The sequence below is a fragment of the Suricata suricatta genome, chromosome 7 (assembly GCF_006229205.1).
Source record: "Suricata suricatta isolate VVHF042 chromosome 7, meerkat_22Aug2017_6uvM2_HiC, whole genome shotgun sequence".
Lineage (NCBI taxonomy): Eukaryota > Metazoa > Chordata > Mammalia > Carnivora > Herpestidae > Suricata > Suricata suricatta.
Genome location: NC_043706.1, coordinates 33,456,131 through 33,482,905, shown reverse-complemented (window position 1 = coordinate 33,482,905; position 26,775 = coordinate 33,456,131). Strand labels below are relative to the sequence as shown.

Genomic DNA, 26,775 nt, shown 5'->3' with positions numbered 1-26,775 from the left:
GTTGGAAAGACAAGTAAGATCAAAAAGACAAGATGTTTCAGAATGCTGCCAAGACGACTGCTGTTTTAATGGTTGACCATGAAACCCAGGCTAGCTAGAAAAGCCAAAGAAATAGAGCCTGAAGAATAGTGAGGAACTGAGGGACCAGAGGTTGCAAAGATGAAAACAGATGTAGGCCAGAAATATTTTCTACTTTGCCAGAAATTCAGGGTTTCTGTTATCTTAAGTCCTTCTGTATTCTTAAATTCCTTGACTGTTCAAAAGCTAAATTTAATTGGAAATTTCAACCCATATAACTGTGTGTATTTTAGAATGGAGAGCCAAGACATAAAATGAGCAGCAGTCTTCCAGAAGCCTCTAAAAATGTAAAGCCAGACTACATCATAATGCAGGAACCAATAACAGAGGAGGAATCAGAACTAGACCTGGAGATGGAGCCTGCAGTGGAATCAGAACAAGAGCCTGGGCGAGGTCTAGAGATGGACCTGTATGATGAGATGGAGCCTGAGTCTGAGCTAGAGCCTGAAACAGAGCTCGAGACTGAGTTGGAGCCTGAGACTGAGCCTGAGTTCAAACCCAAGCCTAGGTCTCAATCTTATCCTCAGCAGCAGTATTGGCCTCTGTATTCCTCTCTTTTTCCCAGATCTTCAGTTCAGGCTCAGTCTAAGACACAGTCAGCTGAGAGGAAGTATCAACATAAGAATTCATATTCACCCAAGGGCAATAATGCTAAAGACCCTTAGGAAATAAAGTAGGAATAAGGAGTCAGATTCCCTTGGCAAATCCTCCCCACCCAAATGGTCACTTGGTCAGAAGACCTAGACTAGTTACAAACTAGCAATACTTGATTTGGGATTCCTCCATATGCTGGCCTCTTCCTTGCTCAGCACTGGGATCTCCCTCCCAGATCACAACTAAACGCCAAGAGTTATCTCTGAATTCCCTATCTAGCCTTACCTCATCTCACCTTCAGTAGATATTCTAGAAAAGGATTTCCTTCCTTGCACCCCCCCATACTCTGGGGGTTTTGTCCAACCATCTCTAACTTACTCCTCTCATTTCTGTTCCCCTTTCTCCAAAGAGATGAGGCTCAAATAAAATATATGATTCTAGTTACATTTGGATCTTTCCTGCATCTTTTCTCTTCTCTATATTCTATATGCCTAAGGAAGTGTTGGGTGGGAGAAATTCCAGAAGTGGGTGGACATGGTGAAGAGGAGATGAACAAGAAAAAGAAAAACTGGGTAGCATTTGTATTTTATATGCAAGCTATCTTCATTGCAGTGATGGTAGAAATGGGGTTAAGTTAAGCCAGCCTTCAAGGCTTATTGTTAGGCTAAAAACACTTCTGTCATCATCACTCTAAGGGCAAAACCTTATCATAATCCTACTGCTGTTTCAGAAGATGAGTCAGCTGTACCAACTGATGAGAATGTTAGCTCTATAGAATTCTATTTGATCTCTCTCTCTATATTTGAATATACAGATCCGTATTCACCACTTCTTCTTTCTTACAAGTTTTTAAGATACAAGCAATCTAGAATCTGTATTCTTGGTGGACCAAACTTAAAGCCTATGAGAGACACAAACCTCTTAGGAACTGGAAAAGTCAATCATTACTAGTTTGGTCTAAATCCATTAAAAAAAATTTCCCCCTCCCCCGTTAAAAATATCTAGTATTAAGCTATAAGCAGAAGAGAAATATAGACCCCTGGGCTACAAACCAATGTTTATGGAATCCTGAATTTTATTTTCCATTCAATAAACAAGATTCTTCTTGCTTGGATACTCAATTTCTCTCTTCCATGAGGGTAAAGAAATTCTTGTTAAAATATAAAATCTTATTAAAATCACAGAGATGACATGTGCAATCACTCAGTCTACAAACATTCACTAAGCATCTGCTCCATGCACATCCCAAACTGTGCGATAATTAGAACAATATTAGCCCGACTTTACAAATAGAAACTAAGATTCAGATCTAAGTTTTGTAACTAACGCAAAGTCACATACAACTGTACCCTGAAAGAGGTGGGGGCCCAAGTCACAAGCTTCATTTGTTCATGTTTACATTATACATTTATTGAACTCCTACTATGTGCCAGGAACTGTCCCAGGTGCTGAAGATACAAGATGAGCAGAATAGATGACAAAAATAATTATAAATTGTGATAAGTACCTTGAAGGTAAAACATATGGAAGTCTATGGGCACACATTAGGAGGGCCTGAACCTATCTCAGGTGTCAAGGAAGTTCTCCCTACAGCAATGATCTATGACCTGGCACCTCAAGGCTAAGTAGAAGTTAGACCTAAAGCAAGTTCCAATGACTGCTAGGAGGGCAGAGCCAAATGGGAAACCAAGAGTGGTGACCATGGGTAGCTACAAAAGGTGGGTACCCAAGAATACAGCCAGATGGAACATTATGGTAATTGCTATGGCACCAAGGGCTCAATCAGAAAATGGGTCAAACCCAGAATGAATTATCAAGGTGGCAGAGACAGGCACAGTAATTTTTCAAGACCAAGAAAATATTTCACACTTAAAACAGGAGACTAGAAAGTACATGGAGAGCCCAGTTTCTGTGTGCTGTCACCCTCTCAGGCCAGCTGCCTTCTATTTCCACACTACTATCAGAGGAAGGTCTTTAAATACAAAATCAGTTGGCTTCTGACATTTAGGCAGTAAGTGGTAGAGTTTAGACTCTGGTCCTTTCTGCTGCAACTTCAACATAGCTAAATCTTGGCACTGGTGCATGACGTCAGAAAGATCCAGATAGATGCTTAGACTACAGGCTATCTTTGAAGAATATTCTGCTATAAACCCATAACATCAACATCCAGCCTTTCCCAAAGTAATAACATAAATAAAAATTGTTAATTGATTATAATCAGTACAGCATTAAAGAAAATATAAAGTAACAATTCAAAGACTGTCTTCTTCCAAAATGTGAATCACCTGAAATTCTAAGACATTTCAAACTCTATAAAATACTACAGTTTTGGTTGCTTAGCCCACTTTTCATAGCATGGTCATCATTGCAGCCTTAATCTTCAATGAGAGACTGGAGAAAAGTGCTAAAGACTGAAAAGCCAGTACAGATTGGATCTGAAAATGTCTTAGCACAAATTTTTCTCTATTACTGAAAAAAAAAATACTCCAAAGCAAGTTATGTTGACAGTATAAATGGGGCTTACGGTGTGATTTTTAAATTTGAAGAACTAAGTAGAGTGACTAGACTTGCAGAACAGTGGGTCTGGAAAAGAAACTGGTCAAAATAGGTATTAGATAGCTGTGTCTAAATGTGTTAAATATCACAAAGCCTAACGAATTGTAACATGAGTCTCACACATGTCTGATTTAGATGATATTTAGATGAGACATTGGACTTAGACCTTCAGGTTCACGACATGTAAGAAGGACATGAATTTTAGGGGGCAGGAGTGGAATGCTATGGTCTGAATATAGCCCTCCCACCCAAATTGTACATTTAAATCCTAATCCCCAAGGTGGTGTTATTAGAAGGTGGGGCCATTGGGAGATGATTAGGTCACCCTGATTATTAATTACTAATGGGATTAGAGACCTTATAAAAGGCCTCATAGAGATCCCTCCTACTTTCCATCCTCCTCTGCCTTCAATAGCAAGAATATGGCCATCAGTGAATCAGGAAATGGGTTCTCACCAGACACCAAATCTGCCAGCACTCTGATCTTGGACTTCCCCTCCTCCAGAGCTAGGAGAAATAAATTTCTGTTGTTTATCAGCCAGCAGTTCAGTCTGCAGTATTTTGTTACAGCCACCCAATTGAACTAAGATATCATGGTATGAGGATAAAATGATGAATAAAGTATGATTTCTACCATAGAGCTCCCAAACTATGAACAGGATTGCAGGAGGGAGTGTCATGGACTCCTAAATGAAAAGGTGATGATGAGAGGTATAGTACTATGGAAATATAAATGAGAAGCGTTAGAATGTGGATCAGGGCAAACTACTAAGAAGAAATGACATAGGAGCTGCCTATTAAGAATATGTAGGAGGGGTGCCTGGGTGGCTCAGTCGGTTAAGCATCTGACTTCAGCTCAGGTCATGATCTCACGGCTCCTAAGTTTGAGCCCCTTGTCAGGCTCTGTGCTGACAGCTCAGAGCCAGGAGCCTGCTTTAGATTCTGTGTCTCCCTCTCTCTCTCTGCCCCTCCCTTGCTTATGCTCTGTCTCTCTTTCTCTCACAAAAATAAAATAAACATTAAAAAAATAATTTTTAAAAAGTAGGAATTGCCAACTATATTTCAATTAAAAAGTTTGAGCAACGCCTGGGTGGCTCAGTTGGTTAAGCATCTGACTCTTGACTTCAGCTTAGGTCATGATCTCACAGTTTTGAGGTCAGGTCCTGCGTTGGGTTCTGCATTGAGCATGGAGCCTGCTTGAGATTCTCTATTTCTGCCCCTCCCTTCCTTGTGCGAGTACTCTCTCTCTCTCTTAAAAAAAAGTATTTGAAAAAAGAATAAATAGGAATTATATGATAAAAGAAGAAGTACATAGTATAATCTGTGCAATAATCTTGCCAAAAAAATTGAACCTAAATATTGTCAACCCTGCAAATCTCACTACCAGGAAATACAGGGCTCAGAAGAACATGTTAAATACTAAGTAGAAGCAATCAGTGCGATCCAAAAAACTCAACAGGACAAATGAGCCGGTTTCTTTAACAAATAAATTGAAAAACAAATACAAAAATGAAGAATGGAAAATCTATAAATTCAGAGACAAGAATGGAATGTGTGGGCCTTGTTTGAATCCTGATTTGAACTAATTGGAAAAGAACATGAGAAAACTTCTGCTTCTAAGTAAAATGCAATAGGAAGTGACACACTGTCACTCTCTCAATATCAAGAAAAAAAATAAATGAATTATGAAATAATATTTTGAAAGGTACTGGAAAGTTGTAGATGCCAAGAAGAATAAAAGAACTCCAAGTTAAGAGAGAAAAGACACCTTCCTAGGTGAGTTAATATTATTGGCCATTTTTTTTCCTTCAGGATTACTTGCTGAATTTGAAATCGAGCTTTTCTTAGGCAGAGGGACTCTGCCAGGGGAAAAAAAAAACAAAATTAATGAAGCTTTCGATGTCCACTTATGCTGTCATTGCAGGTTGACTGGTTTCCTCACTGAGACCCTAACTGAGGGTCACTCAGGAGGCTAGAGATTGGTCTACAAAGGCAAAATGAAATTTCCCAAGTCTCAAAGTACCTTCGTCTAAACATAAAGTCCATGAGAGGAAGGGACCTTTACTAAGCGTACAGAAGATCTTGCTCTGAAGACTTTGGAGCCAGAGATGGACTGAGTCTAACTAAAGCCACAACACATCTCTATTTCTAATACAGTTAACATGATCAGACCCTCACTTTTTTGCCTAATAAGAAGTATGTATCCTACGTAGGAAGAAATAACATTGACTTCAGTTTCTCTTTTTTGCACAACCTCCAGCATATAATTTTTATTTTTTTATCTACATTTTTAAATAAATTATTTTAAAAGTTTATTTATTTATTTTGAGACAGAAACAGTGCGAGTGGGAGAGGGGTAGAGAGAGAGAGGAGGAGAGAGAATCATAAGAGGCTCCCCGCTGTCAGTGCAGAGCCCGATGCAAGGCTCAGAGCCACAAACCTGTGAGACCCGACCCAGAACTAAGAGTTGGACACTTAACCGAGTGAGCCACCCCATGCGCCCCCTCCAGCCTATAATTTTTAAAAATCACAAGGCATTTGAAGAGACCGGAAAAATGCTTGATAATTAAGGGGAAAGTAAGTATACAACAGAAGCTGTCCCAGAGATGATCCAGGTTTTGTAGTTAGCAGTGAAAAGACTTAAAAAAAAAAACCCTATTATAAATATATTTAAGAAAGTGGAGTAAAAGATGGAAAAACGTAATGAAAAGTGGCTAATTTCAAAAGAACTATAACCAATAGAAAAAGAATCAAATGGACATTCTGGGGCTGGAAACTGAACCCTCACTAGACATGCGTATCAACAGACTGGACACAGCACAAGCTAGGATTATATTACTGAAAGACAGTAAATACAAGATCTTCAAAATGAAGTACATAGAGAAAAACGAAGAAAAAACAGAAGAGAGTATTCAAGATATGTAGGGCACAATCTAATGGCCTGATATATGTATATAGGAGTCCAAGAAACAGAAAAGAGAAGGTAATATTTGAAGATACAATGATTGAGGATTTGCCAAAACATGAAAGATAGCAACTCAAAGATTCAAGAGGCTTAGCAAACCCTAAGCAAACTAGGGGCTCTTGGTGGTTCAGTTGGTTAAGCGTCCAACTTCACCTCAGGTCATGATCTGAGTTTGTGGGTTTGAGCCCCGCCACCAGGCTCTGTGCTGATGACTCAGAGCCTGGAGACTGTTTCAGATTCTGTGTCTCCCTCTCTCTCTGCCCCTCCCATGCTGTTCATACTCTGTTTCTCTCACACACAAAAATAAATTTTAAAAAACATTTAAAAAAAAACCCTCAACAAAATAGAAGACCAAGTTTAAGAGCAGCCAGGGAAAAAGACACATACTTGCAGAACAACAGTTATCATTTACTGCTGACTTTTTAACAGAACCTATGGAGAGCCAGAAGACCAAAGGGTGACATCTTTCAAGTTCTGAAAGAAATTAAAAATCTGCTGACCTGAAATTCTGTACCCAGTGAGAATATCTTCTAAAAATAAAGATGAAATAAAGATTTTATTTGCAAGAGAATTTATTACTGACACATTCACTTTACAAGAAATACTAAAGTTCTTTAGGCTGGTGTGCTTTGCTGGCTCAGTTGGTAGAGTATGCAACTCTCAATCTTGGGGTTGTGAGTTCCAGCCCCACACCTGGTGTGAAGGTTGCTTAGAAATAAAATCTTTTAAAAAAATAGAAAGAAAATTCTTCAGGCTGAAGGAAAATTCCTCTTGGGGGGAAGTTCAGAACTGAAAAAAGGAATGAAGAGCAATTGGAAGGGTTAAATATGTGGATACATATAAAAGAATATCGATTGTAATCGTTTAAAACAATAATAACTATATCATGTGCAGTTTATAACACGTTAAAAGTATAGGACTAAAAATGCAAAAAGCGAGATGGTAAATGGAGGTAAGCTGTTCACAAAGTGGTAAAGAACTAATTTAAGGTAGATTATAATAAGGTAAAAGTGGCTATTATTATGTCTGGGGAAACTATTAAAATAATAATGCAAAGCAGGTATAAATAAAAATTAATAAGAGGGCCACCTGGGTGGCTTAGTTGGTTAAGCGTCCAACTTCGGCTCAGGTTATGGTATCACGGTTAATGGGTTTGAGCCCCGGCATCGGGCTCTGCACTCCCTGCGTGGAGCCTGCTTTGGTTTCTCTGTCTCTTTTCTGGCCCTCTCCTACTTGTTCGCTCACTCTCTCAAAAAAATAAATAAATAAACGTTAAAAATATTTTAAGATACAGACTTTTTAAAATGGTGTTTTAAAAAGACCCATCTATTTATGAGAGATACACTGTAAATATGAATTTGCAAATATATACACAGTAGAAGGTTGGAAAGATATAACAAGCAAATAGTGACAAAAGAACTGTGGTGGCACTGTTAATATCAGTAAAGTATAAGACAGAAAATATTCCTAAAGGTTATGGGGCACCTGCGTGGCTCAGTCAGTTAAGCCTCTGACTTCGGCTCAGGTCAGATCTCACGTTCGTGGGTTTGAGCCCCGCATCGGGCTCTGTGCTGACCGCTAGCTCAGAGCCTGGAGCCTGCTTCCAGTTCTGTGTCTCCTTCTCTCTCTGCCCCTCCCCCTCTCATGCTCTGTCTCTCTCTGTATCAAAAATAAATAAAACATTAAAAAAATTTTTAAAAAGGGTAAAGTGGGCCATTACAGAGTGATGAAAAGGCCATTGAAATAGGACAATATACCAATCCTAACTTTGTGTGCACTTAATAACATAGTTTCAAAATACATAAAGCTGGCTCAGTCAGTAGAACATGCAACTCAGTCTCAGTGTTGTGAGTTCGAGCTGCACTCTGGGTGAAAAACTTACTTAAAAATAAACAAAATAAAATATATAAAGCAAAATGACAAAAATAAGAGGAGAAATAAACAAATCTCAGAGCACAGTTGGAGACTTTTAACACAATTCTCTCAATATAGAAACAAAGGATTCTAAAGTCCTTGTATTTTTCAGGAGGAGGATAGAGATGGTGATTAATGCCATATTTCAGGTTAAATATGTATAGCGGGGGGCCTGGGTGGCTCGGTCCGTTGAGCATCCGACTCTTGATCTCACAGTCTCTACTGTCAGTGCAGAGCCCACCTCAAATCCCGTCTCCCTCCCTCTCTGCCCCTCCCCTGCTCATGCGCACGCTCTCTCTAAAATAAACATAAAAACAATAATAATAAATAAAATAGTAAAAATAGTTACATAATTCAAAAAGTTAAGTCAGCGAAAAATCTTGCTCCGAGCCCTGTTCCAAACTCCCATTCATCTTCCTTTTTCCCTACCCACCCCCCCCAGGTAACCACGATTATTACTTTCTTTTGTGTGCTCCCAGGACCTTCAGTATGTCTTTATGTAAAAACAGCAAGTGTGGTTATTTCTTTATGCAAATAGAGGCAAGCATAAACATAGAGTCTTATGTTCCCATTTTCTTGTTTGACTATGTTTGACAGCTTTCTTTTTAAAAAAGAAATGATCTTAGAGAATTCTAATATCAATCCTGATCTGAAGGAGGGTTTTTATATTTGACTGATTCATTGATTTTTTTTTTTTTTTTTGGTTCCCAGACTTCAGGTCAGTTTTTATTTTATTTTATTTATTTTTTGTTTAAAATATTTTTTAATGTTTTTTTATTTTTGAGAGAGAGAGACCGCAAGCAAAGGAGGGGCAGAGAGGGAGAACACAGAATCCAAAGCAGGCTTCAGGCTCTGAGCTGTGAGCACTGGGCCTGACACGGGGCTTGAACTCACAAACTGCAAGATAATGACCTGAGCCAAAGTCAGATGCTTAACCAACTGAGCCACTCAGCACCCTTCTTTCATTAGATTCTTAAGAAGGAAGCTGAGGTCAATGATTTGAGAACTTTTGTTGCAATACTGGTACAATGCTATAAATTCCATCCACATAGTGCTTTAGCAACTTTCCACAAATGTTAATATGTTATGTTTTTATTCAGTTCAAAATACTTAATGATATCACTCTTGATTTCTTTTTTGACCCCCAGGTTATTTTTTAAAAATTTTTGTTTTTTAATTTATTTTTGAGAGACAGAGACAGCATGAGCAGGGGAGGGTCAGAGAGAGAGACACACACACACAGAATCTGAAGCAGGCTCCAGGCTCTGAGCTAGCTGTCAGCACAGAGCCTGATGCAGGGCTCGAACCCACAAACGGTGAGATCATGACCTGAAGCCAGATGCTTAACCGACTGAACCACCCAGGCGCCCCTCTCCCCTCCCCGGGTTATTTAGAACTGTGTTATTTAATTTCTAGATATTTGGGGGGATTTTCTAGATACCTTTCACTTATTTCTAACTTAACTGCTTTGTGGTGAGAGAACATATTTTGCATGATTTGACTCCTTTAAAAATTTTTGAGACTTGTTTTATGATCCAAAAAAAGGTCCACCTTGGCAAATGGTCCATGTACACTGAAACAGAATGTGCTCTGCTGTTGTTGGGAAGATTATTTTATAAATGTCAATAAGGTCAAGTTAGTTGATAGGCTATCAGTGATTCAGTTTTGCCCTTTTTGTTAGATTGTCAGCACAACTCTTCGTTGGATTGTTTTAGTGGTTGCTGTCAAGTTTATAGTATAGATATTTAACTTATCACGGTCTACCTTCGAGTAATATTGTGTGACTTCATGTATAAGAACCTTACACCTGTACACTTGCACATCTTCCCTTCCAGCCTTTGTGCGACTGCAATCATACATTTTGCTTCTATGTATGTTAGAAGCCTTCAGATATATTGCTATTGTTTTTACTTTAAACAGCTAATTATCTTTAAGAAGATTTAAGTAAGAAGAACAAAATGTTACTGTTTACCCACATTGTGTTTCTATCGCTCTTGAGTCCTAGGTGTAGATCTAAGTTTCTATCTGGAATCATTTTCCTTCTGCCTGAAAGACTTCCTTGAAAAAGTCTGTATTTCATCTTTGGTTTTGAAAGACAATTTCACTAAGTAAAATCTAGGTTTGACCGTTTAAGTATTTTTAAAAGGTTGCTCCACGCTCTTCTGGCTTCATGGTTTCTTTTATTTCTCTCTCTTTCTTCGTTCTTTCTTTCTTTCTTTCTTTCTTTCTTGAGAGCACGAAGGCAGGGGAGTGGGACAGCAGGAGAGAGAGAGAGAGAGAGAGAGAGAGAGAGAGAGAGAGAGAATCCTAAGCAGGCTCCATACCCAGTGAGGAGCCCAATGCCTAACTCTATACCACGACCCCAGGATCAGGACCTGAGCTGAAATCAAGCACCGGCTGAGCCACCCTGGCTGGCATGGTTTCTGAAGAGAAATCTGCTGTCATCTTTTTTTTGTTCCTCTTTTGAAGTTGTCTTGTAGCAAACTGATACTCTGGGTTTTTGGTTTCGGTTTTCCCCTTTTCTACTTTCTTTTTTTTAATGTTTATTTTTGAAAGAGAGAGACCCAGAGTGCAAGCAGAGAAGGGGCAGAGAGAGAGGGAGACACAGAATCTGAAGCAGGCTCCAGGCTCCGAACTGTCAGCACAGAGCCCAATGCAGGGCTCAAACCCACAACCTGAGAGATCATGACCTGAGCCGAAGACGCACTTTTAACCAACTGAACCACACAGGCACCTACTTATTTTTATTCTTTTTTCTGTGCATCATTTTGGATATCTTCTGTAGTGAGAGCTTCGGGTTTACCGATTTTTCTCCTTCTATCATGTCTATTCAGCTGTTCATCCGGTATAGGAAGTTTTTTCATCTCAGACATTACTGTTTTCTTCTCTAGAAGTTTAGTACCAGTTTTTTTTTTATCTTTCACATTTCTACTTAACGTTTTCAATATTTCCTATAGCTTCCTTTTTCTTTCTTTAAAATTTTTTATGATGTTTATTTTTGAGACAGAGAGAAACAGGCATGAATGGGGGAGGGGCAGAGAGAGGGAGACACAGAATCTGAAGCAGGTTCCAGGCTCTGAGCAAGTGTTCAGCACAGAGCCTGACACGGGGCTCAAACCCACGAACAATGAGATCGTGACCTGAGCCGAAGTTGGACGCTTAACCAACCCAGGCGCCCCATCCGATAGTTTCTTAAACATACAGAATACAGTTATCATTGTTTTCATGTACTTGTCTACTAATTCTGTCAATGTACATTCTAGGTTAGTGTCAGTTGGTTTTCTTTTTCATTTTTTCTGCTTCTCTGCAAACATGTTAACTTTTACAGGATACTGGACCAATCATATTAGATATTGTAAATTTTATCTTTTGTAGGATAAGATATAATTGTATTCCTATAAATATTCCTGAGCTTTGTTTTGGGATATGGTTAAATTGGTTGGAAACCAATTTTGATCACTTCAAGTATTATTTATGCTTTGTTAGGTGAGACCAGGGCAGCATTTAGTCTAGGGCTAATTTTCTCCCTAAACTGAGAGAAAACCTTTCTAAATATACAAAATGCTCTGAATGTTGGATTTCACATAGTCACAGGAGCCTCGTGCTTGAATTGAATTTGTGTTATTTTATAAATCTACATATGGAAACTTTTTTGAGCTCACGATATAGATTTGCTTAAAGAAAGTTTTTCATTCTAAGAGTAATACTTGCTCTTAAATGAAAATCGACAAAATACAGAAAAGCACAGGGGAAAAAAATCCTTTGGACATCTGCTCCCTAGAGATAAATTCTGTTAACATTCTGAAGTCCTTCCCTGGCTTTGCTAGAGAGCCCAGGCTTTCTCAGAGCAATGGAAGGATTCTCCCCTCCAACGTTATAGAACTTTTTAAAACTTCAGCAAATTAAGGTGGTTCTTTGATTAAATCTAGAAGAAAATCACCCATGCTAACATGCATTTCTTGTTCTCAAGATGATTTTTTTTTAAGTTTATCTGTTTATTTGCGGAGTACAGAGAGAGGGAGAGAGAGAGAATCCCAAACAGGCTCCATCCCATGCTGTCAGCACAGAGCCCGATGCAGGGCTCAAACTCACAAACCAGGAGTTCACGACCTGAGATTAAATCAAGAGTTAGCAACGCTCAACTGACTGAGCCACCCAGGCGCCCCTGAAGGTGGCTGATAAACAATCTGGAAACACTGCTGGCTGCCCACATCCAGCCCTCCAGGCAACTCCCAGGCTTATCGGTTAGTTTGTACATCCTTTCCTTAGATTTAATCAACTTAAGGAACTTCCAGGCAATTGCAGAAACTACAATCATTCTCTCACTTTTTAAAATTTTTTTTAAATGTTTATATTTAAGAGACAGAGAAACAGATACAGAGACAGAGCCAAGATGGGAGGAGCAAAGAGAGAGGCAAACACAGAATCTGAAGCAGGCTCCAGGTTCCGAGCTGTCAGCGAAAAGCCCGACACAGGGCTTGAACCCACAAACTGCAAGATCATGACCTGAGCCAAAGTCACGTAACCAGCTATGCCACCAGGCACCCCTCTCACCCTCTTTTTTAGGAAGCCTTGGGTCATGGCTTCTCCAGTCTCAGAGTGAGTTGTCCTGGGCAAAGCTATGATGTCAGCAGTTTACCTCCAAATTTTTTCACTTAGGGAGCATTTAAGTGCTTGCCCAGTGCTGAGCCTTAAGCTAGACTGGGTTTTTACAGAATGACTTGGCTCTGGAGGAAATAATAGGCTGGAGGAGGAGACAGCATGTAACTCAAGGAGTCTAAGGCTAAGTACACTGGTCCCCAGTTTGAAAATGCTGCTTTAAGGGCAAAGAAGGAGGCAGGACTCTCTGTCACCTTCTGCTGGGAGAATCAGGAAAGTATTTTAGTTTCGCCTGGTTGGTTTTCTTTCTGGTTTTGACAAGAACACCAAACATACTTTATTAGCTCAAAAAAGTAGCCATTACAAGGCATATGAGGTAGAAATATACATTAGCAGTCAAAGGGTTAGTGTTATATTGTATATACAATTATAGCTTTTCTCTTTTATAGCCTTGCCAATAGCCAGAGGGATGTAAAATAACATTTTACAGCACGGGTTAGGAAACCGAGGGGCACTCACCATTAACAAAAAGACACAAGAATGGATTTGACCACCTTAGTGAAAAATTTCTAGGACAGAACTGTAAATTCAGTTCGATACTAAGAAGCAAACACTAAAACTAGATATTACTTCCCGAATAACTCATTCAAGTACTATCTCATAGTAATCTAAGCACAAAGAAATACTGCCATCCAAATTATTAATTACAGTCTAACAATGACCTCAACATCAGCAGCGACTGGAGTTACTATTGTATGATTTGTTTGGGCAGATTCTAGTCTCGCTTTCTTCATGCTTCACAAACTTATCATGGGGATAGGAACTCGGCATGGGACCCAATGATTAGACTGTACTTAAAAGTCACAGACAGGGGGCGCCTGGGTGGTTCAGTCCATTGAGCACCCAACTTCTGCTCAGGTCATGATCTCACAATTCATGGGTTTGAGTCCCATGTAGGGCTTTGCACTGGCAGTGTGAAGCCTGCTTCAGATTCTCTTTCTCTCTTGCCCCTCTCCACTCACTCTCTCTCTCAAAAGTAAAAAGCACTTTAAAAAATGTTTAAAAAGTCACACACAGGATTATACTGCAACAGTTGTTCCAAATGTCTGGAGTGGAGGGAGTTCTGGTTGTTGTTTTTGTTTAGTGTTTATTTCATAATCATAAACTTGACTCTGCAATTCAGCTAGACTCAGAGGGGTAAGGAAAATATGGATCCCATGGAACCCCAGTGAGAGCACAAAGATTATAAGGTATTTTGAGCAGATGGGGGTAAAGGGGTGGCTTCTTGGCTCAGAAGGCATAGTCTTATAGTGAAGATAAAAACACAAGTCAAGGGGTGCCTGGGTGGCTCAGTCGGTTAAACCTCCGACTTCGGCTCAGGTCAGATCTCACGGTTGTGGGTTCGAGCCCCGCGTCAGGCTCTGTGCTGACCGCTAGCTCAGAGCCTGGAGCCTGCTTCTAGTTCTGTGTCTCCTTCTCTCTCTTTGCTCCTCCCCCTCTCATGCTCTGTCTCTGTATCAAAAATAAATAAAACATTAAAAAAATTTAAAAATAAAACACAAGTCAAATTTATTAGATGCGTCCACAGTTAGCAATGTGATTTCCTTGCCGATCTTGCCATGCCTGGACCCAAAGCATTCCGTGGTTTCCACAAGATTCCTCCTCTCTTTCACCTGGCCCAAGACCACCTGCCTGTCATCCAATCACTCCGTGTCGGCAGTACAGATGAAGAACTAGAAGGTGTTTATGTTGGGTCCAGTACTCACCATGGACAAGATGCCAGGACCCATGTGCCTCAGGATGAAATTCTCATCAAATTTCTCCCCATAGATGGACTTGCCATCAGAGCCATTACAGCATGTGAAGTCCCCACCCTAGCACATAAATCCTGGAATAATCTCGTGAAAGCAGGAACCTTTATAATCAAATCCTTGCTTCCCAGTGCTCAGAGCACTAATGTTCACTGCTGTCTTTGGACAGAGATGTGGTCCCAGGGCTCGCTGTCACTGGCAATGCAGTGTCAAAGAACACCACTGCGGGGTTGACCATGGCTGGTCCGCTGGGGTGGCCCCAGGGCAGTGGCGTCTGCAAGGCCCCAAATGTTTGTTTTAAGTTAAAGCACTCATTGAATTATTAATAACTAAGGCCTTTAAATAAAATTCTACCATCAACTTGGGGTGCCTGCGTGGCTCATTCAATTGAGCGTCAGACTTCGGCTCAGGTCATGGTCTCATGGTCCATGAGTTCGAGCCCCTCGTTGGTCTCTATGCCTACAGCACAGAGCCTGAAGCCTGCTTCAGAGTCTGTGTGTCTTCTCTCTCTGCCCCTCCCCTGCTTGTACTCCATCTCTCTCTCTCAAAAAAATAAACATTAAAAACAAAACTCTACTACCAACTTAATAAATCTGAAAATTTAAGAAGTATTATTTAGAAAAGCAGTTTACTTAAGAGTTTACTTAACTTTTTGCAGAAGAGACCTGGACATGGAATATAAACTATATCAACATCTAAGTGGACTGTACTATGCCCTTGTGCCCAGAAAATTGCATTTTCCCACCTAAAACGAAAGCAATCTTTATTTTTTGGACTTCAAAGCTTACTGTATGTATCTACAAGCACCACTGCTTTTGGAAGATTATAAATTCTTTTTAAAAAAAAGCCTTAAAAATATGAGTCATACTCGGGACTCCTGGGTGGCTCAGTCAGTTAAGTGTCCGACTTCAGCTCAGGTCATGATCTCACAGTTCATGAGTTTGAGCCCCATCTTGGGGCTCTGTGCTGACAGCTCAGAACCTGGAGCCTGCTTCGGATTATGTATCTGCCTCTCTCTCTGCCCCTCCCCTGCTCACACTCCGTCTCTCTCTCAAAAATAAACATTAAAAAATAATTAGTCGGGGTGCCTGGGTGGCTCAGTTGGTTAAATGGCCGACTTTGGCTCAGGTCAGGATCTCACGGTTTGTGAGTTCGAGCCCCCCATCGGGCTCTGTGCTGACAGCTCAGAGCCTGGAGCCTGCTTCACATTCTGTGTCTCCCTCTCTGACCCTCCCCTGCTCATACTCTGTTTCTGTCTCAATAATAAATAAAACATTAAAAAAAAATTAGTCTTACTGTTGAAACACTCGTTCAATATAAATAATTCACTCAATAAGAAATAGAATTCGTTATAGCAAGTGACCCAGAGTTGCATCGCTCAATTATCACAGATAATAAAAACCAAACTGTTACATCAGCAAAAGGTTTCTGTAGCCTTACTGAACACCTGTACCTCTATCCTCTGTTGTCTCCATAGGCACAACTTATCTAAGTAGCCGCAGGTCACACCTGACACTAACACTAAGCTTACATACTGCACTGAAAAAGCCTAACATGGACATGTGTCTGATGCACATAAAAGCAGATCTAGTTGATACCCTTTGAGAACAGGAGAGTTTCCTTTGCCTTGACTGATTCTTGTTCTCACCAGAGAACTCTCAACTTTGTATTTATAATGATTCTCTTTTTAAAAAATACTCCCGTAACAGTGATGGTAAAGGAAGCCCGTCATTCCATCCCACATCGTGAAGACTACGGCATGGTGGGTACAGGCTAAAAGGGAAAGTCCTATTTAGCAATATTGTAAGCTATGGCTCAAAATACACATAAGAACTGGGGTATTTTTAATGTTCCAAAAGTCCTGTTACAGCGGGGGAGTGAAACAGATACAGGGCATGAACATCAAAACCAAAGTTGGGGTTCCACTGTTCAATTTAGGCATGAAGGGATATGCTATGGCCACGGAAACTCATGGAGAAGAGGGCAAGAGTCCTCTTACCCAGAGTCCCTGAGCAAAAATGTACCTGCAGTTTTCCCTTCAGGGAGGGTTCTGGGGCACCTGGGTCGCTCAGTCAGTTAAGTGCTCAAATTTGGCTCAGGTCATGATCTCACAGTTGGTGGGTTTAAGCCCTGCAGTAGGCTCTATGCTGTTAGCTCAGAGCCTGGAGCCTAGTTCAGATTCTCTCTCTCTCTCTGTCCCTCCCCCCATGCTCTGTCTCGAAAATAAAGAAACATTAAAAAAAGAAGAAGAAGAAAAAAAAGAAGGACTTCTGCTTTGTAACTCTCTCCAGCAACGGGGATCCCCTGTAATCGGAAGCAAATCAGACAGGAGGCAGTGGATATAATCAGTCTGTGGACAGCTGTCTCCAGATACCTGATGTTGCTTCTGCCTACGTGACTGCAAACACAGGGTGGTTGTGTCCTCTTCTGTGTCACAATCAGTTTGTGAAATGGCAAAACTGTCCCCACTTATTTCAGGCATTCCAGCGGCTAGCTTTGGTTCCACTTAATATTAACGAATTAGCCTGTGCAGTGGCTTCAATGTATGTATTGGTGTATTTGTCAACCTTCTGCAATATACTAAGCCACCTTCTTTTTCTAAGCTTATCTTCTTTATCCTCAGAGAAGCCAAATATGGATCAAATATATCCAAAAATGTTGAATGTGGTTTCACAGGGGCTGACTGCTTATGTAACCAAATGCCATTTGGGGACTAAATCAGAGCCAGCAGGAAAAGGGCATTTTTCAGGATTGTTTAGACAGGTGTATTAAAAGGCTTAATTCAGACAGGTGTATTTTTCTTCTATTAGAAAAGAAAGGCTTTAACTACTTGTAAATTCTCATGGGAAAATACAAGCACTCAGTATCTTGCAACCTTTGTCCCACAGACTGACTTCCTTTCAGGGGTCCAAACAAAGGTACATATTGAAATATCCATGTCTGGGGCGCCTGGGTGGCTCAGTAGGTTAAGTGTCCGACTTTGGCTTGAGTCACAATCTCATGGTCTGAGCTGTAATCCCGTGTCAGAGTCTGTGCTAACATCTTAGAGCCTGGAGGCTGCTTCAGATTCTGTGTGTGTGTCTCTCTTTGCCCCTCTCCTGCTTGTGCTGTTTCTTTCTCTCTCAAAAATAAATAAATATTAATATATATGTACATATATATGCATATATTTTCATGCATATATATATATTGAAATACTGGTGTCTGGATTGAGAAAGTAAATAACTTTAATGACGAGGTAACACATCTTTTTAAAAGTCACATAATTTCTTTTTTTTTTAATTATTTTTAATGTTTATGTATTTTTGAGAGAGAGAGAGCACAAGCAGGAGAGGGGCAGAGAGAGACACACACACAAAATCCAAAGCAGGCGCCAGGCTCTGAGCTGTCAGCACAGAGCCCTACGCAGGGCTCAAACTCATGGACCACGATCTTGGTCATGACCTGAGCTAAAGTCGGATGCTTAACCAACTGAGCCACCCAAGTGCCCCCAAGTCAGATAGTTTCAAATTATTTGATTTTGATAAAATTCAATGAGCACCTTCTGGTATTGTCAGTTAATGGGTCATTAAAACAACCTTTGGTGATGGTAACTGCATGATTTTTGGCAAATTATTTGGAAGGAGTTCCAAAAGAACTCTGAGAGTTATATTGCTGATAGCAAAACTCTAATCCTATCTACTCGTTTTATACAAGCCAGATGTCTTAGCCATTACCAAAAAAATAGGAATTGAATGATGGAGGACTCGTTGAGAAAAATGATGCTCTGTATTAACTTTGATTAATACTGCAATAAGAATATTTGTAACAATAGGTTAAGAAAGTTTTTAGAAGACTATTATCATAAAAAATGTTTTTTAAATTAAATTTCAATGTAAATGCACATTTCTGTGGCAGAGAGGTATGATAGGATGATCAATAAAAACTTTCAAGCATAAAATTATAGTACTTGAGGATAATCTTCTGCGAGAGTAAAATGGAATAAAAACACAAGTTCAAGGAGGAAAAGGAGTAATGTAAAATTTCTTGTAGTTAACCAAGTGATTTTACTTTATTTACATATGTAAATGGATGATGGTGGTTATCAAATTGCTATAGTATTTAAATTCCGTTGGATGGCACTCAAAGCTGATGTAACACTTTTATTTTTAAAAATGTTTATTTATTTATTTTGAGAGTGCACGTGCATGCAAGCAGGGGAGGGGCAGAGAGAGGGAGAGAATCCCAAGGACACTCCACACTCAGTGTGAAGCCCAAAGATGGTGGCGGGGGGTGGAGGGGCATCGGTCCCACTACCATGAGATCATGACCTGAGCCCAAAGTCAGACGCTCAACCAACTGAGCCACCCAAGCACCCCGTAACACTTTTAAAGGTCAATTTCCTTTCCAATTTGTATGCTTTAATTTTCTGGCCTAGTAACTCTAGCTGGAACGTCCACTACAATACAGAATAGAAGTAGGAGGAGTGGACATCCCTGTCTTATCCCTGATCTTAGAGGGAAGGCATTCAGTCTCCTCACCAGTAAATAAGATGCCAGCTGTGGGGGTTTTCATAGATGCCCTTTATCAGATTGAGGAAGCTCCCTTCTGTTTCTAGTTTGTTGCATGTTTTGCATGGGGGTAGTTTTAAAGAGTTATTTTAATAAGTTCAGGGAGCAAAATGTTTGAAAGTTCAAACTCAAGCTCCTGAGACATTCTGTCCCTGCTGTATCCTCAGCAATAAGCACAGTCCTACCCATAGAAGAGGCCCAGCAAACATTTGTGGAGCAAACTCCATCCCACCTTGCATTTTATTCTCTTGTGATGCTACGGTGTTTACGCCTCGCCCCCACTCGGAAATACCGAGCTTAGCTGGCCACAGTCCTTTCTGTTCCCCACTGACACCTAGCGGTGCTTCCCAGCGCCGTCCAGGTGTCATCTCATTCAGGAGATGCCTCTGCCCTCATCTCTCGTCAGATCCTGAGCCAACTGGGCCTCTTTTTTTGTGCTCCCATGGTACTTTGTTGCTTCTACCATTATGCTCTATGTCAATTATTTATTTACCTGTCCACCCCTCACTAAACTAGATAGGCGATATGGTTTGTAGCTAACAGTATGGATTCAGGACCCAGACGGCCCCAATTCAAAACCCGGCCTCTTACTACTTTGGGTGGCCTTGGTTATTTATGATTGATTGATTCATGTATTTAGAGAGTGCAAGGGACAAGTGAGAGAGGGGCAGAAAGAGAGAGAGAGAGAGAGAGAGACACAGAGGGAGAGAGAGAAAGGCGGCGCTCACCTGAAGCGGGGCCTGTATTCTACCTGATGTGGGTCTCGAGCTCACCCAGTGTGGGACTGGAACTCGCAAATGGTGAGATCACAACCTAAGCAGAAGTCAGATGCGTAAGGGCTGAGCCACCCGGGTGCTCTGGATGGCCTCAGTTGTGCCTCAGTTTCTTCATCTGCCAAACAGGATGATAATAGCACCTATTTGGTGGTGGTGTTTGACAGCTGAAGGACAACAGTGTCTCGTAAACAGTAATTATTATATGAGTTGGCTATTAAGTCCTATAGGGCGAGGAGTTGGTGTCTTCCTTCTCTGCTACTCACAGCCCTGGCCTGCAGGCAGGCGCTCGCAAATTCATCACGAAGGGTGAGTATCTGCAAGAAGGAAACGCAAGCTGGGTTCAACAGCGCACAGCAGGTGGATTTCAGAACTCAAGGGTGTAGACCATTGCTAGGTATGGCCTACTGTCTTCTCTCTGACCCTGAGATTGCCGAGCTGGAGAAATTAAATCCGTCATTGTGGACTTCCTCACCCTCGGGTCACGTAAGAGCCTGGGAGATTTAGGCTCTTCACTGCTCAGAAAAGGGTACATACTTCTGGTCTTCAGTCGTTATTTTTATCGTCCAAGTCTGCACCACAACCCCTTGAACATATTTTGTCTAGAAGAGCATCCTTGCCCGGGCGGCAGCCTCCTAGGGGCACTCCGCCTCATGATGTTTATAAGTTCCCTTAAAATATTTCAGCCTACACCTTTGGAACCAAGAACAGGGAAGCACATTCTGGGTGAGGATGTTCTTCTGGTACTTAGAGAACCTTAGAGAGGATTCGATGTGTCCCAGTTTTGGCAACTCACCCGGAGGGGAGGCGCTGTAAAACTTTAACCATTCCCCTGGAGTTGGGCTCCCAGGTTTCTTTTTTTTCTTTAATTGGCATTTTTCAAGACACGAACCCACCTTTTCAAAATAAAAGACATGCGCATGTTAAAACTTTTGGCAAAGACAGAATGACATTTGTGGGCACTACTTATAGTCACCCCCAGGTGCAGCCCATCGGCGGACCTGAGAGTCCCCTGCCAGCAGTGGTTTGCGAACATCCTAGTCAGAAGATGGCTTCCACTTAGGGTCCGGAGTCATCGATTACCAACGATAGCTTTTTAAAATAACACTGATTGGGGTGACTGAATGGCTCAGTCGGTTAAGCCTCCGACTTTGGCTCAGGTCATGATCTCACATTCATGGGTTCGAGCCCGATGTCAGGCTCAGTGCTGACAGCTCACAGCCTGGAACCTGCTTCAGATTCTGTGTCTCCCTGTCTCTCTGCCCCTCCCCCTCTCATGCTGTCTCTCTCTGTCTCAAAAATAAAATAATAATAATTTAAAAAATAATAAAATAAAATAACACTGATTATGCAAATGAACATCAATGAAGCCTGCATCTCTGGTGTGGATCAGGATTGTGACAGCATAACAAAGTATAAAGGAGACTCCCTCTTGGGTCCCCTGATGCCTCCTCTGTGGGAGACAGAGTCCTCCCTCTGTGATGCTGTTGCCCCGCCCTGAGTAAAGCTTAGACTCATGCCGTGGCCAGAACATCCAAAAGGACAGAGAGACCTTGAAGAAGCTACACAGGAGCTATTTTGTGCCTGCCTGCTAATTCGTGTAACAAACTGTGTGTGTGTGTGTGTGTGTGTGTGTGTGTGTGTGTGTGCGCGCGCGTGCGTGTGGGTGGGTTGGGTGTATGTGTGGCAGATTTTAGTCTGCAACTTTTCTTTATATTCTGGGAGTGAGGGTGTGAAACAGGCAACCCCTCATCACTTCGTCCCTTCGGACTTCTCTGGCAGGTATTGTTACCAACAAAAAAGAAGGCAGAGATGGACACGATCATCTTAGGCCCATCTTAGGTCGGTTTGCAACACCTTGCTGTCTCCCTGGAACACTTCCAGGGAGCAGAGCAAGGGCTCTGGCTGCCTTTGGGACCACTGAGCTCTGTAACCTGCTCATTGCCAGAGAATCTCCTCTCTCCTCCAACTTCCCTGATGTGGGCAGAGCAGCCAGAACAACAGAGACATTAAGAAACATATGTAGTTTCCTATCCCACCACGCCAAGGTTTTCGCTCTTCTCTTCCACCTAGTCTCCCCAGCCCTTCACTCCAACACAATTCCCTTGTGAAGCTTGAGCTTTTACAGGAGAAAAAAAAATGCTATCTCCAAGCAGCTTCTGCTCTCAAGCGTCTCCGGGGACCAGGGAGCCCAGAAGGCTGACTTACTTGCTTAAAAAGCGCTAGCCACCTTGGGTGTATCCTCTAGACTGCCCAGACAGGCCACGCTGGATATACTGTTTGCCCCTCCTGAGTAACCCTCCACCCTTCCCCGCCCTCTCTGTGCCCTGGGAGGCTGTCCTGCGGGGACTGCATCACCCAGGCACCCTTGTCTTCTAACTTCCAATTGGGTTCAGTCAAGGGGAGGCACTAGCCTGAGAGGATGAGAGGGAAAGAAGCTGGGTCTTTAATTCCCTGCTGGGCAGTGGTTATGTTCCTTTATCAAGGGACACCGCTGCCCAGCAGGGAATTACCACTTTCTTACCACTACAATTCCGATACGGGTTGAATTGTGTCACCCCCCCCCCCAAAAAAAGATATATTGGAGTCTTAACCCCCAGTACCTCAGAAAGTGACCTGATTTGGAGATAGGATCTCGACAGAGATCATCAAGTTAAAGGAGATCATTAGGATGGGTCCTAACCCAGTACAACGAATGTCCTGATGAAAGGGGGAAATTCGGACACAGACTGAGACACACACAGAAGAAAATATAAAGAGCTACAGAGGCATGGTCATCTCCAAGCCAAGGAAAGAGGACAGATCCTTCCTTCACAGTCCCCAGAAGGGGCCATCCCTCCTGATACCTAGATTTCTAGCCTCCAGAACTGGGATATGATAAATTTCTGTGGTTTAAGCCACCCAGTTTGTGGTCCTTTGTGACAGCAGCCCTCGGCAGATGAATGTAAGCTCTTACTGGTTCCGATAACACCAGAACCTCAGGCCTGGGGTAGTAAAGACTCCTACTGTTGCTAGTCTCCGGAGGCCTTGCCATCCCTTGTTGGTTTCCCTTAGCCCTGGCCACACCTCAGTCCTTTCATCCAATTCTCTTCCATTTTGCTGTTGAACATGCCTCGTGTTTCCTGAAACTCAAGCCTAGAATATGTTTTCCCAATATAGATTATAAAACTATGTGAAATTCTATTGGGGTTCTCCAATTATGTAGACATCTACTAGGAATCTTCAAAATACAGCATCTGATGTATTTTTTCATTTTTATCATTTATTTGTTTATTTATTAGAGAAAGAGCATGAGCAGCAGAGAGCAGAGAGAGGAGAGAGAGAGAGAGAGAGAGAGAGAGAGAGAGAGAGAGAGAGAGAGAGAGAGAGAAAGAGAATCTCAAGCAGGCTCCACCCTGGGGCTCGATCCCATGACCCTGGGATCATGACCTGAGTCAGAATCAAGAGTCGGACACTCGACCACCTGAGCCACCCAGGCACCCCAGCATCTGATGTATTTTCCCTTTCTTCTGTTGTCCATTTCATCTCACAAGACAAAGGGGAAGCCTTAAGGGAAATGATACTTGGGATTTCATTCATATCAAAACCTTGGGCAAAGTCTAAGAGTCTGTGGTAACCAGAACATGCCCTAAACTCTCAGTGAACAAATTCCAAACTTTCAAATAAGCATTAGGGAAGATTCCAGGGCAGTCTTAAAAAATTAGCTAATGGAGCATGGGATCATTTCAGAAATTATATTGACACTACTCCTGAATAGTTCATGTTCTTTGAATAATTCTACTTAAAATTTTTTTTAATACTTATTTAGTTTTGAGACAGAGAAAGAGCATAAGGGGGAGGAGCAGAGAGAGAAAGAGGGAGACACAGAATCCGAACCAGGCTCCAGGCTTTGAGCTGTCAGCACAGAGCCTGATAGGAGATCATGACCTGAGCCAAAGTCGGACACCCAACTGAGCCACCCAGGCACCTGAATAATTCTACTTTTAGAAGAACTTGAGAAAAACAGGTGTGAGAGTATGTATGCAAGAGTGGCCAGCACTTGAAGGGAAGAGGTGAAGCCCAGGATCGGACAAGCTTGTGAAAGTAGGGGTAAGAGGGCGAGGAGTGATTTTTAAAGCTACGTTTAAAGCAAGAAGCACAGAAAAGGCGTACACTTTAGAGTCGGGGGAAACAAAGCAGCTTATATGAACAATTACAAAGATTTTGGAAAAAGTGGAGAGCTGAAGCACACTGAGGGAATGGGGAGAACAAATGAACAAAAGGAAGGAAAAGTCAATTCAGGGAACTCAATCCACTGAACTTGCCAAGGACTCTGGAAAAATCCTCCAATGCATTATTAAACAATTGGTAAACTCTTAAAGAAGCAATGATCACTCAGAGCAGGTATGACCAATTCATGCCAAGTTAAACTTAGTCCCTTTTTGATGAATTTCCAGTAACCCATCTGGGTGTTAGTGCAGCTTCATGTTGTCCTTTTCTTTCTCTCTTGTCCAGAACTTTCTCATAAACTGCACATCATTTATTCTTTGATTAGACAAATATTTGAGTACCTACTAAGGGCTGGACACTGGGCTAGGCACTGAGGATACATCAAGGAAAAGCCAAACAGGGTCCCTAACCTCATAGAGTTTACTTTCTGGTGGAGGGTACTTTCTCGATTCTGGAACTTTTTGTCAGCTACCACAGCTCTCCAGTCTTTTCTTTATTTACATTTTTTTTAATGTTTATTTATTTTTGAGAGAGAGAGAGCATAAGCAGGATAGGGGCAGGGAGAGAGGGAGACACAGAATCTGAAGCAGGCTCCAGGCTCTGAGCTGTCAGCACAGAGCCTGACATGGGGCTCGAACCCACGAACCATGAGATCATGACAGCCAAAGTTGGATGCTTAACCAACTGAGCCACCCAGGCGTCCCTCTCTGGTCTTTTCTAAATCACGTGAGGCTTTTCCGCACAAGCAGAATCCTCACACTCCAGGACTTCACTGTCGGACCCAGCTCTCCTTTTGTTCCTAAGCAGAGAGTGGGCAGGAAATTGGGATGCAGTTTTCCTTGGCCGACAGGCGCTGTCCTCTTTTGCAATATGTCCAGAAATGCTATCATTCAGGTTCCATGCAACAGATATTAATTATCTAAATTTCAAATTTGGCAAACCTGCATTTCTGGCCTCACGTTCCACTTGATGCACTTCAGTCATTACTAGTACAGCCCCCACCCATTTCCACCTGGTCCTTTTTTGCTTAATTGATTTTCTCATTCAGGAATGCGTGCCATCTCCTTCTCCGCCTATGGAAACCCTCCAAGTTTCCCAAGTCCCAGTTCAAAAGCTGCCTCCTCCCTGGCTAGATGTAATTATTTATGTTGCTCAGCAAAATCCTGCCCAAGCCCCCAAGCTTCATTTCTGCAGTACTATCCTACTTTCTTCTTCCTTTCTCTGTTAATTACTTGTCTGTCTTCCCCACTAGAGTCCAACTTCCTTTAGGGCAAGGGTCTTCAGAGCTTCTACCCTGTCCAGCTATAGTACTTTACAACAGGTGCTAGCAAACTAAGACCTGAACCAAGAATGACTGAAATAGTTGAAAAAAAAGATCAACAGAAGAATAGTATTTCATGACATGAAATGAAAGTTTCAGGAAGCATCAAGTAAAGCTTTATTGGAACACAGTCTTTATTTTCTATTTTCCTTTGGAGTTCCAGTGGCAGAATTGAGTAGTTGAGAAAGAGATCTTAAGGCCCACAGCCTTAATGTTTACTATATGGTCCTTTACAGAAAGATTTTGCTAACCTTTGCTTTACAAAAAGGGTTTGATGATTGAATCATTGCATTGGGGCACCAAGATTAAGTAAATACACATCCTATCCAGCTTTTTGTTTCTTTGTATAGTGGAGGTAATATTTTGCTTTTAAGTTGCCATGAACATCAAATGAGATAATGCACTTAGAAAATATACAAACCCTATACGACAACTATATTTATCACGTACTGAAAAAAATGATAGTGGTAAAATGAGAAAACATTGTTTTTATCTTCCCCCTTCCTTACAGCCTTCATTTAAATGTGAACATTTTAGGAGAAAATTCACTTTTCAAGTTTTAAAGTTTTCACAAGTTTCTTCCTTCCAGTATTCCTTTTGTGTTGCTCCATCTTTCTTTTCCTCCTCACCTGTAAACTTTCCCCCCGCCTCCCATTTTATTTCTATAGTATCTCAGTTGAGCCTCACGAGAGCTCAGAGAAGGAACTGGGACACGCCTGATTAAATCCATTTTACAGACCAGGAAACTGAGGCGATTCCAGTAGGCTGCGGAGCACTGACTCAGCACGCAGGGAACCCTCAAGGCCACAGCCTTCTCCTCTGCTAAAGGGCAATCTCCCGGCCAACGGAACGAACCTGAGCCCTCCAGGCTTCCAAGCTTGGTTCTTAAACACCTCCGTAGCATTCACATTCGGCGTTCTTTCCTTCTCTCAGCCCCGATTCTTCACCGCCGCCCCCCCTCCTCTAGAGCAGGTGGTAGGCTCCACGCTCAACGCGCAGGCGCGCGCCGTCGTGGGGCGGGGGCGGGGCGGGAACTGGGGGGCGGGGTGTGCGCGGGCTTGGTTTTGGGCCGCGGCGGGAGCGGGAGTCACCGCCACTCGAGTGCGCAGGCGCCTGGCGGTTACCGGTCTCGCCATGGAGCGGAAAGGTGAGCGGTGGAGCGGCCTCCGCCACGAGGGGCAACGGTCGGCGGGGCGAGCCCCGGGTCCGCGTCGGACCTTTGCCTAGCCGCCGCAGTCCGGTCCCCCGGCGTGCGGCGCCTCCCCCCCTACTGAAGTGGCGCCGCCCTTCACCCCCCGCCTCTGGGCTACGGGTCCGCGCCCCTCAGCCCGGGCGTCCTTCCGCGCCGACAGTCATTGCCCCTTGTTCCCCGCCTGGCCGGCCCGCGCCTTGGGGCCGCTGCAGG

At 42.3% G+C, this 26,775-nt stretch overlaps 2 protein-coding genes and 3 long non-coding RNA genes across 9 annotated transcripts in view; 2 read left to right on the top strand and 3 right to left on the bottom strand.

The window, feature by feature from the left end:
• Positions 1-6,750, top strand: part of SLC26A8 (solute carrier family 26 member 8) — a 79,951-nt gene extending 73,201 nt beyond the window's left edge. For 3 of the 4 annotated variants that reach the window (XM_029943351.1, XM_029943349.1, XM_029943350.1), the window contains one exon: positions 312-1,786. In XM_029943351.1, coding sequence (XP_029799211.1) covers positions 312-743 — 432 coding nt within the window. In that variant the 3' untranslated portion in view covers positions 744-1,786. Of the gene's footprint in view, positions 1-311; positions 1,787-6,622 lie in introns of those variants that run through there. The other variant, XM_029943353.1, reaches the window with a different exon arrangement.
• Positions 1-19,888, bottom strand: part of LOC115295470 — a 36,036-nt gene extending 16,148 nt beyond the window's left edge. The window contains exons 1-2 of one of the 2 annotated variants that reach the window (XR_003910417.1): positions 19,796-19,888; positions 6,748-6,982 (exon numbers count right to left, since the gene is read on the bottom strand). This is a non-coding gene — a long non-coding RNA (uncharacterized LOC115295470). Of the gene's footprint in view, positions 1-6,747; positions 6,983-19,795 lie in introns of those variants that run through there. The other variant, XR_003910416.1, reaches the window with a different exon arrangement.
• The window catches only part of LOC115295472, a 64,297-nt gene that overhangs the window by 37,188 nt on the left and 334 nt on the right, over positions 1-26,775 (bottom strand). The window lies entirely within an intron of this gene.
• On the bottom strand, positions 19,889-26,329 carry LOC115295469. The gene is made up of 3 exons (XR_003910415.1): positions 26,226-26,329; positions 20,637-20,736; positions 19,889-20,157 (listed from the first exon to the last, which is right to left on the bottom strand). It is a non-coding gene; the product is annotated as an uncharacterized LOC115295469 (long non-coding RNA).
• SRPK1 (SRSF protein kinase 1) overlaps positions 26,505-26,775 on the top strand; it is a 61,879-nt gene continuing 61,608 nt past the window's right edge. Inside the window, 3 exon segments of the mRNA XM_029943354.1 lie at positions 26,505-26,583; positions 26,586-26,632; positions 26,634-26,775. The exon segment at positions 26,634-26,775 is cut by the window's right edge and continues 99 nt beyond it. Coding sequence (XP_029799214.1) covers positions 26,505-26,583; positions 26,586-26,632; positions 26,634-26,775 — 268 coding nt within the window.